At 57.5% G+C, this 11,243-nt stretch overlaps 1 protein-coding gene across 1 annotated transcript in view; it reads left to right on the top strand.

Moving 5' to 3' along the window:
• Positions 1-1,062: 1,062 nt before the first annotated feature.
• Positions 1,063-11,243, top strand: part of KL (klotho) — a 32,817-nt gene continuing 22,636 nt past the window's right edge. The window contains exon 1 of the mRNA XM_075563555.1: positions 1,063-1,884. Within this exon, the coding sequence (XP_075419670.1) occupies positions 1,063-1,884 (822 nt within the window). The remainder of the gene's footprint in view (positions 1,885-11,243) is intronic.

Below are 11,243 nucleotides of genomic sequence, written 5' to 3'. Positions count from 1 at the left end.
CCGCCCAGCAGCATGCGGGCGGTCCATAACTCACAGGCCACTCCTCGGACAAACGGACCCGATGCCACAGCCCCATTAAAGGGCCCTGGGCGTCTGGGAAAGCCAGGGGTCCACTTTGTCGCAGGGGATGGATAGTGAGAGTGCTGGGGGGGGCAGCCCCTCCCTTGCTGGGGCAAGTGTGGGATCGGACCTGCACGCCCCCGTTCCCCGTCCCACCCCCGGAAGCCGCTGGGATGCGAATGAGGGTCGCTCCGGTGGAAACTTCTGGGTTTTAATTTCTGTTCTTGCGATGTTGGTTTTCTAACTGCGTGTTCACACGCACGCGCGTGGGTGTCAGAACCAGCAACAGTCATGGCTTGAAGTTTCCCTGGCTGGACTTCCCTCACATCCAGCCAGGAACGAGCCCCCCTTCTCCGCCCCGCCCCTCCGCGGGGTTGGAATTGTTCAAGGTAACCTCCAGAGGGGCTCCAAAGTCCCACCGCCGTCCAGAAACGCACCTCGCCTTCCGGAAGGTTTCTTCCCCAGGGCTTGCAGGACTGGGGAGGGCGGGGTGGTCGCCACGCGCGCCCCTTACCGAGAGGCTGTCAGAAACAGCGTCCTTACTCCTCTGGGGCCTGCTCCCTCCGCGTCGCCCTCCCCCTGCGCACACCTTCCTAACTCGATCCAGGAAAGGTGCTGGGCCTGGGGCCAAGGATGGGGCTAGCAGGTGCCGCCGCCAGCACCTTTTTATGAAAGGGGGGCCCACCGTAGAGACACCCCTCTTCCCCTCGCCGCGAGACTGCGCGGAAGTTTCTCGGTGGCCTCTCTCTTCTCCTTGGAGGACGAAGGCGGCGGAGGGGGTGGGAGGAGACGGGAGGGGGACTTCACGGGGCAGCCGGATCGCCTTCTGTGGTTGGTTCCAGGGCAGGGACCAGTTGGGGCCGGAGCTCCCCTACCCGGAGGTGCGCCAGCACTGTGCCCCGCCCGCCCCGCGCCCCCCGGACCCGGGTAATGATTGCCGGCGGAGGCGGGGCGCGCGGATAAAGGGCGCGCGCTGGGCTCCCGGCGCCGGCTCCGCGCAGCATGCCCGCCCGCGCCCTCCATCCGCGCGCCCCGCTGCGCCGCCGCCCGCTGGCGCTGTCGCTGCAGCTGCTGCTCCTGCTGCTGCTGGCCCTGAGCCGCCGCCTGCGCGCCGAGCCCGGCGACGGCGCGCGGACCTGGGCCCGCTTCGCGCGCGCACCGAGCCCCGCGGCAGCCGGCCTGCTGCACGCCGCCTTCCCCGACGGCTTCGCTTGGGCCACGGGCAGCGCCGCCTACCAGACCGAGGGCGCCTGGCGACAGCACGGCAAGGGAGCGTCCATCTGGGACACGTTCACCCATCGGGACGACCCCCAGCGCGCCGGCCCGCCGTCGGGGGTCCCCGCGCCGCCGCCGCCCCCGCCCGCCACGGGGGACGTGGCCAGCGACAGCTACAACAACGTGTTCCGCGACACCGAGGCGCTGCGTGAGCTGGGGGTCACCCACTACCGCTTCTCCATCTCCTGGGCGCGGGTCCTCCCCAACGGCCACGCGGGCGCCCCCAACCGAGAGGGCCTGCGCTACTACCGGCGCCTGCTGGGGCGGCTACGGGAGCTGGGTGTGCAGCCCGTGGTCACCCTGTACCACTGGGACCTGCCGCAGCGCCTGCAGGACGCCCATGGCGGCTGGGCCAGCCGCGCCCTGGCCGACCTCTTTAGGGACTACGCCGAGCTCTGCTTCCGCCACTTCGGCGGGCAAGTCAAGCACTGGATCACCATCGACAACCCCTATGCGGTAGCCTGGCACGGCTACGCCACCGGGCGCCTGGCCCCCGGAGTCCGGGGCGGCGCGCGCCTGGGGTACCTCGTGGCGCACAACCTGCTGCTGGTGAGTGCTCGCGGCTCGAGGAGGCGCCCCAGGCTCCCTGGCACGCGTCAGGCAGGTCTCCCCCACTGTCCCCGGCCCGCCACTGGAGCCCTACCTGGGGTGGGGCAGCGGAGCTCAGCGGGTAGCCTTTCCGCGGAAGGGGCGGTTTGGGCGGGGGGAGCCTTGCTGCAGGCGCACCTGTGAGTGCCCCGGGAGCGAGTGCGAAACAGGAACCAGCTTCTGGGTGGGTGGGTGGAGGCAGGCAAAAGGACTCTGCTCTGTGGAGTGAGGGTCTCCAGGCTGGGGGTAGGAGGCGGGGGGGTCGCGCGGGCAGACAGCCAGGAAGGCAGTGGAGGACACCGTGTGTCCTGCGTCCAGAACCAGACCCACCAGGTCAATTAGGAGTGCATTGTGGCTCCTCTCCAGAGGCGCCAGTTCACAGGCCCTCAGCTAGGCAAGCTAGGACCCCAGGCGATGAAGTTCTCTCATCTGTACCCTCTTCCCTTCACGTGTCTTTCCAAGAGTGACTGGGAAAAAAGTGAAGCTGGGCAAAGAACCATCCACGCTGGAGATCCTCCGGGCTTTTGGAAACAGTCTGGGGTTAAGTTCTCCTTGCGCACCCACAGCGCGCCAGGCTCTCCTGAGGGCAGCATGCAAAGACAGCGATGTAGATTGTGCGCTTCCTATCTATCTCTGAGCCCATAGCGCATGCTCGGGCTCTCGGCCTACCTAGTTGGGGGTGGGGGGCCCGCAAAGTCTGACCAAACAGGCTGCATACATTCTGACAGCAGGAAAGGTGGGAGCATGAAAAAGCGGCCCCCAAGGAATCCTTGCTCTTTACCACTTTTCACTTTGTGTCCAAATGAGGTCTCCCTTAGCTGGTGGGCAGGAGCCTGGGCTGCTAACCTCAGGGTCAACAGTTCCTATTCACCAGTTGCACCCCGAAGGAGAAAGATGAGACTGTCATTCCCATAAAGAATTACCGTCTCAGGCACCCACCAGGCAGCTGCATTCTGTCCTGCGGGGTCACCCTAAGTCAGAACAGATTCTGTGGCTGACAGCCGGTTTTGAGGGGAGGGAGTTCTTTTATCATGAGGGTGGTGGTTGGTTTCTATAGATATTTTTTTGTGCCAAGATAAAAGATTTGGTAGGCACGTGGAGCCTTTTCATTAGAATGTTTACATGTACAACTCTCCTTGACCGTGGTCTGGTGAGTTGTGGGCCCACCGAGAGACCTGGTTTTCAGACACCTCAAGTCAGTCTTACAACCGGAGGGCATTCCAGAGGAAGTCCAACCTCCAGGCGAGGGTGTGGAAGGGCAGAGAGAGGAAGGCAGGCCTTGCTGCCGGAGCCCTTTGGGGCAGGCACCCTGGGAACTGCAGCTGCTCAAGTGGGGGGTGATAGTGAGTGAGTCAGGTGATGCACCAGCTCCCCAGAGCCTCTGGTCCCCCACCCTCCAGAGCACCCACCGTGTTGGGCACCACAGACACAGGGTGATTTCCATGACTTTAGGCAGATACCTTCCTTTGCCTGGGGGTTCCGTAGAGCCGTGTTTATAAACATTTACTTTTGGCCTGTGAATCTTTCCAAGGATCAACCCAAACTCAAACTTCCCCACAGTAAGTGAGTCTAACTCATGGTGACCCTCTAGGACAGGACAGAGCTGCTCCCTGGGGCCCCTGAAGTGTTCTGGGTTACGGTCTGCCCACAGGGAGCCCCGGCATAGCAGCCACTGACCAGCACTTTGAACCCACCATGACTCTGAGGAGAAAGACGAGGCTTTCTACTCCCATAAAGGTGCACACTCCAGAGCCCACAGGGACAGATCTGCTCTCTTCTGTGTGGTCACTGAAAGTCAGAATGCACACCAGGGCAGGGCATGTGACGTCAGCCCTGTATGTGACTGAAAGGAGTCCCTTGTTTTTCTAGTGACTTCTCCGATCATTTCATGCATCAGGTAAGGAATTTGGGCTGCACGCACTAGCTGGTACCGTGATATTTCACTCATCAACAAGACTGCTTTCCAGCTGTATTTTACTCAACCCCCTGCCCCCGCCAGCATTGCCAAACTAACCCTCCTTCCCAGAAATACCGTGGACTTTGTGTCCCTCAGCAATGAGTAACAGGTGGGCGCAGGGGCTTTCTTTGCTGATGCTGCAAACAAGGTGCTAATTGCTGTAAAATATTAATTTTGCTTTCAAATGCCTTTGGGATTGGAACTCAGGCTCCCTTGTTTTCCACAAAGAGGTCACTTGCCATTCTCAAAGACGCTCCGTTTGGTTGGGGGAGAGATTTTCATCCTGTCTACACGATTCTTTCTGGGTGCGAGGAGGCGGTTGTGTGTGGAATTAGGGGTGTTTTGAGCTGATTTGAAAAGATTTAAAAAACACATCCTGTGACGTTTGGCTGTAAGACGTCTCAGTCTGGTAGTGCCAAGGGGCTTTGCTGCTGGGCCGCCATTCTCAGCTTCTAGCACATTCCTTCACATTTAGGGGTGCCATGCCGGCGAGGGGGGAGCTGGCCAGCACTCCTTTCTGTGATTCACATAATTTACAAGCGAGCCAAGGAGGCTGCGGGGGACACGGTATGCCTTGACCTCCTGACAGTCAAGGACATGTGAAATAATGCCTGGCCTGGAGGGAAAGGCCGGGGAGGGCGAGGTGGTGGGGAGGTGGAAAACCAAGGGTCCTGTTTGGAAAGGGGTGGTCTCAGTATTCTGTTGTGGGTTCCTAGTCCTGGGGTGAGCCTGACCCTTCCCTCTCTCATGCTCACCCTCCACACACATACTCCCTCTCACAGACATTCTCTCACACTCACACACACACTCACATGTGTACACTCACAATTCTCACACATACACACATATACAACACTCACACACCTTCGCACACTCTCACATGCACATATACACATAGCTCTCACACACATCACAATCGTCACACACACACACACACACACACACACACACACTCTCTCATGAATACATTCTCCCAGTCACACATTGTGTTAGTCTGGGTAGACTAGAGAAACACATTCATAGAGACACTCATATGGGTATAAGAAAGAGCTTTCTATAAAGAGCAACCGCACATTAAGAACACATCCCAGCCTAGTCCAGATCAAGCCCATAAATTCAATATTAGCTGCTGTGTCCAATACTAATCCATAGAGTCCACTTCAGACTCACGAAACACATGCAATGATGAATGCAGGAAGATCACAGGCCAGTGGGTGCAGTCTTGTGGATCCAGTAGTGTTGTAAGCATCTCAGCGCTGGCAGGGGTCTCCACGTGGCTCCTCCAGTTCCGAGGGCAAGGGGTCTATCATAGTGCCTTGCATCTTGTCAGTAGAGACTCTCCAAGGGAGTGAGCAGAGAGAGACAGTGTGACTCTCCAGCCTCCAAGGAGGAAAAACAGGAGTTCCCAGAATCCTCAGGAGAAGGCCGTGCCCACACAGAGGCCTCATTGGCTATAACCTGATTGACAGGCTATAGACTCCACCCCTTCACTCTTAATCCTCTCAAGTCCCAAATTGACACCAGATTATATAACTAACACACACACACACACACACACACACACACACTGTCTCATACACACAGTTCCTTGCTCTGGAAACATTTTCACTGGTGTGTGTAACATCTTGGGCCTCTGTTGACCATGGCCGCTTTACTCTCTGACCCCAGCCAAACCAAAGCTCTTATGGTTGAAACTTGGGGTCCTTATTTCCGTATTTTTAAGAATGATCTCTGTTGTGGTGGCGGAGAGTCTACGCAGTAGAACACACACCCATTCTGCCGTTTGGACAAGGACCATTCTGTGATGCTGATGATGTTCTTCCAGGTGTCCAGCAACTGTCCCCTCTCCTTTCTAGGTTGTTCCCCCCTCCCCCACTGGAACATAAGCTGCCCCCCAGCCCCTAGGGGAGCTCTGGCGCTGTTGTTGTCAGCTTGCCCCACAGAGACCCTGGGAGAGAATCGTGCACCAGGCAGACACGCGTTCTTTACCTGTCAAGTGAAACAGCTGATGGGCTCAAAGGAAACTTGAGGGGGATGTTTGGGTTTTGAGTTGAAAGATGGTCTCAGATCTGTCATTCCAGGGAGGCTTCACCCAGCACCCAGGGGTCCAGGAAGTCCAGGTTTGGTGAGATTTGATTCTGTATTTTCTCCATTTGATCTGGATTCCCCTACAGAGTATCTGATCAGAAAGTTCAGTCATGGTAGCTGGACACCGCCCAGTCTCCTGGGCTCAAGGCAAAGGAGCCGTTGTTCCTGGTGACCATGAGCCCCAGTTCTCTTTCTTCCGACTGCCTCTGACTCTCCTGCTGCTCCAGGCAGGCGAAGAGAGCACACTTGTGCCTTGGGTGGATGTTTGCCAGCTTTTAAGACCCCAGGCCCTTACACAACCTGCCTGGAGGCAGAACTGAACCACTAAACCTAACATCAGGCTGTTGCATGAAACCATGACCTAAGCCTCCCAGGAAACGAATCCCACGAGGTGTTCCTGCAGCAGCTGTCCGCGCTGTCTCTCCGCTGGTTATTGTAAATATAGCTATCACACAACTCCTTGGGGGGGGGCCTTATCCCTATCTGCTCTCTGCCTGCAATGTGCTCCCTCCCACCCTACCCCCAAGTCCACAGAACCGGCTCCCCACCTCCTTTAAGTCTTTGCCTCAACGCAGCAAACATGGGTGGTCCCACTTACAGCTGCCTGCTGCTCGGAGGGGCTCAGCATCTCAGGGCCATAGTCTTGGGAGGTTCCACCAGTCTCTACAAAACCAATAAGTCTAGTCTTCATGCTTTTGTTCAGGCCTTTTCTCCACTCCGTCCGGGACCTTCTGTGGTCCTGAAAAGTGTCTCGGTCACGGGAGTTGGGCACCATCTAGTTCTTCTGGTCTCAGGGAGTGGAAGGTGTGGTTTGATGGCCCATTACATCCTTTGGATGAAACGACTCCTGTGGGCTGTTCTTGCTTCACTCTTCTTATCTCTGGATGGGGAGAGACTGATAGTTACATCTTGACAGGTGTTCTGTAGCTCTTAAGACCCCAATTTCCTCCCCTGCCTAAAAAAAGCCCAAACGGCAGGAAGGGCAGGAAAGAACAAATGGAAACAAAACCTGTGAGGCATGGGAAAGTTGCCTCTGATTGTGGGACGGTAACCGATGTTTCACAGGACAAAGTGTGCATCAATTGTTGAGTGGAAAACTAACCCGCTCTGGAAACTTCCACCCAAAAGACAAGTTTTTAAAAAGATGAAGTTAATGAGAAAAATGGAATGTCAAAAAAAATCCCCCAACAAAAATGAACCACGTTGCTTTTGTGTGGCACCCAACCTTGGAGAAAGTCATTCTCGGTGGACAAAGACGTGCTCAAATCCGTGGGGTGTCACGCTTCTGGGAATGAACAAGCGTTGCCTGTCAAGAGCTCCTTGTCTCAAAATAGAGCCCCGAAGAGAATGGAAAACAAGCCTCCGGCGTCAACAGGCTATTGGAGGTGCAAGCTGAGATTCTGGCTGACACCCCGGAGAGAAGTTCCTTCTTTGGCTCAGTTGCTCATCACTGAAGGTTAAGAGATCCGTGGGCGGTCACAAACACTCCTGGCTGCATGTGAACAAGGCAATCCAGTCAAAACCTGGGAGAGCAGCATGGCGGTCATGGAGACATCTACGGAGAGTACTTAAGATCACAAGGTGGGGCTTGGGTCGGGATGGGCGGGAGGATGGCCAGTGTCCTCCTAAGTTGCTATCCCTGCCTGTCAAGTCTGTCACGCCGTGGTGGCTTACAGGCGGCAGTGAGGCTGCAGGCTATGGCACCAGTGGCCCCCACCAGCAGCGTCACCATGGCAGCAGGTTTCAGCGACTTGGGTAGACTGGGAAGAAGCCCGGGCACCTTACTTCTTAACGACTGGCCTGTGGAAAGCTGGTGGATGTCCATGAAGCCTGTCTGATACGCTGCCAGGAGATGAGGCCCTCGGGTCAGAAAACGAAAAACCCACCGCCATCGAACCGCTTGTGGCGAATTGTAGTGACTCTGCGGGGGATGGTAGAAATGCCCTGTGAGCCCCAAGACGGCAACGCTCCGGAACAGAGAGCCTCGTCTCCGTCAGCAGCCCAACGTGTGACCACTGTGCTATCCAGCTCCTGGGCTCGAAGGCGCTCCAAACAATGGCCGGGGAGGAGCTATTTCCTTAGAGTCAACCCCGGAATGCGATGGGCGGAGTGACACTTCCAGGATCTTCATCTGGGGTGTGGCTGAATGGAGAGGAGAGAGCATGCCCCCTGGGGTCGTGTGAGTCCCTGGTTCTCCGGAGTGGGGTGGGGTGGGCTGGGGGTGGAAGATGGGATTCTGTTTGCCTTCCTGTGTGCTCTGGATGGATGTAATTCGTTACCGGTTCCTGGAGACTGCACAGTGCAGAGGGGAACAGTGGGGGCTTCAGGCTGTGGGCCCTTTCAGAAGCAGCTCACCCAGCCGATCTCCTGAGGCACTGCGGGGTGTGTTCAAACAACCCCAGAACTACGTGTCCCCTTGGCTGGCCCATTTTGTGATGCGATGTAATGGCCCTGCGGGCTGTCTGTCCTCCCTTCTGCGATGCTGAGGCAGGCTTAGAGGAAGTTATGTGGACCAGGCGGGAGGCAGTTGACTGGATGGGGCTGTATCTTGGGCCCATTTCCTTTGAGTTATAAGAGATTCAACAAGTGAGCAGACACAGAGGGGCCTGCTACCATGGGAAGGAAGAGGCAGGGGCATTGCATCTGTCAGACCTAGGCTGTCTGAGCTGGGAACCTCCTAGACCCAGGGGAATGTCTGGGCCCATGGGGGTCTCTGAGGAACTGCAGGTCCACAGATTCTGAAAGGAGACAAGGACTCTTGCCAAAGTAGAGAGAGAGAGAGAGAGAGAGAGAGAGAGAGAGAGAGAGAGCCCTAGCTAGCTGAAGGCACAGCAAAAACCGGGAAGCAGACAAAGACGTGTCCCCAGACAGCGGGTGAGTGCTTCCTCTCGGGCTGCCACCCTGCGTCTGTCCTTGCCTCCTAAACTGTGGGAGAATAAGCTTCTGTCTGTCAAACCACCTCTCATGGCATTGCTGTGATAGCTGGGACAGCCACCAGGAGCTTGGACCTTGTGCCAGCCGCTGCCTCCTGCTGTGGGCGCCAGCACTTAACACCTGTAAGGGCCCATGTGCACCGGTGGAGGATTGACAGAGATACAGGTAACTCTTCTCCGATAGTGGCACGTGGCCTTTGTCTGTTCAGGTGCAACTCAAGGTTGTAACCCCACATACTTAACGAACGAGCTCAGAAATGCAAACTCGCTGCCAGCCGGCTGATTCCGACTTATCCCGCGACCCTATAGGACAGAGTAGGGAGCCCTGGTGGGGTAGTGAATTCACAGTGGACTGCTTACTCCAAGGGGGTGACAGTTCAAACCCACCAGCCGCCCCTTGGGAGTAAGATGAGGTTTCTTTTCCCTCAAAGTCTGAAATCCTCAGAGTCAAGCCGGCCCTGCCTGTAAGGTCGCTATGAGTCAGGATCAACTGGATGGCAGTGAGTTTTGTTTTGCACTTGATTTGGACTGTGGCCTACGTCTTGGCTTGCTATCTGCAAAGTGGGTGGTTCTGGCCCACAAGCTGCTCCGAGCAGTAAGATGAGCCTGTCTGTGCAGGCTCAGAAAGCCCCCGGGGCAATGCTCTGTCCTCTAGGGCTGTGAGAGGACTAGTGGGAGACAGGGGTGCTGGTGGCAACAGGTGTTTGTGGAAAGAATCCCAGCTGCTGCTGACCCCGCGACATCCTTGCTGACCTGCCGACCCACGGCTCAGCTGAGCTCTTTCTTTCTCTTCTCAGCGCTTTTTCTCTTCCTGCCAAATGCCCCCCGGCGGTTTCCTCGTGGGGAATTTTGCAGGCACGAGGAAATCAGGTATAGAAGACGAGAACAGAAGTGCCCGAGTCTCCAATAGGCAGGTTTGTGGCTCGTGGACCAGGGGCCCTGCTTACGAGGTGGACGTCAGGTTTGGGGGGGTTTGTGGTGATTCCGCGTGGAGTGGGAGGGTCTGGTTTTATTAAAAACTCACCCGTGGGGCTGTTAAGGGATGTGCCTGCTTGGGAGACATGCTCAAGTAACAAAGTCCCCAACTCAACTCAGTCTGAAGAGACTAACCTTGGCCTTTCCCCACCTGAGCAGCAGGAGCCCGTCCCTGGGAGACGGCCACCGTCAAGCCCGCCCAGGGCTCCTGGGGAGACGGAGGTCCCAGGTGGGAAGGCCCTGAGGCGAGGGTGGGCTCTGCAACTGGGGGTGGGGGTGTCGATGTGGGTTGCTGGCTAACCGATTCTGAGCGTGGGTGTGAGTGGTATGAGTGTGTGGTGAGTGGTGTGTACTGTGTGTGTGTGCACATGCACATGCAGGCGACCCACTAGAGGGCTTTCTGCTTTCTTTCTAAGGCCTCCCACACCCCACACACCCAAACACAGCACCCACTCACCACTCACACCAGATCACTCCCATACCGGAAACATGACTCACCACACACACACACACACATACACACACACACACACACTGTAAACCCCAAACCACCTGCACACCCACACAGCCCTCACAGCACATACACACCCACACCACTCGTACCCCACCACACACACGCACACCACACACACCACACATCACTCCCACCACACACACCATACACACCACACACACACCACACCACTCACCATAGACACTACACTATACACACACCCGCTCACATGCACACACCCTACCTGAGGGGTCTGCAGAGGGTCCCCTTGAGCCACAACTGACTGGGCAGAAGGGTTATGGGGTGCCCTCTCAGTCTGGGGGGTCCCTTCAACATGCCTTTGGGGAGCAGGACGTGGAGGGCCCCTGCCCCCACAGTCCTCTGCAGGCCTGGTGGATGGCAGCCCGGCTCCCGGGCACACGCTGGTGCGGTGTCCCTGGTCCCACACGTACAGGCCAGCAGCCAGCCTGTCGCCGGGGAGCGGACCCCGCCCCTGTCAGGTGGGCCCTCTGCGGGGACAAGTCGGCAGGCCTCTGGCCTTGGGTGGGTTCAAACCGGAAACCTGTGGTCTAGCAGCTGAGCACGTTCCCCCCTCCTGCTCGGAGGAGGAGGGGCACTGCCCACTCCTGGCCCCTTCAGCGCTTCCATACTGACCCACCACAACCCTCAGGGCGCAATCTCTCCGGGGAACCTTCACAGGAGCAGGACGCCCCTCACCCCCTGGGCCTTGTCTACCTTCGGAAGGAGGTCTGCGTGGATTCCATTGCCATCCGGGTGCTCCCCATGTGGGACCCCGCCACCGGCAGAGCAGAGTCGTCCCCTCCAGTAGAGAGGAACCTGTGGGCGTGTCTCCCCCCTCCCCCAGCTCCTGTGG

The sequence above is a fragment of the Tenrec ecaudatus genome, chromosome 11 (genome assembly GCF_050624435.1).
Source record: "Tenrec ecaudatus isolate mTenEca1 chromosome 11, mTenEca1.hap1, whole genome shotgun sequence".
NCBI classification, from domain to species: domain Eukaryota; kingdom Metazoa; phylum Chordata; class Mammalia; order Afrosoricida; family Tenrecidae; genus Tenrec; species Tenrec ecaudatus.
Note: the sequence above shows the minus strand (reverse complement) of the source record. Positions and strands in the feature narration are given on the sequence as shown.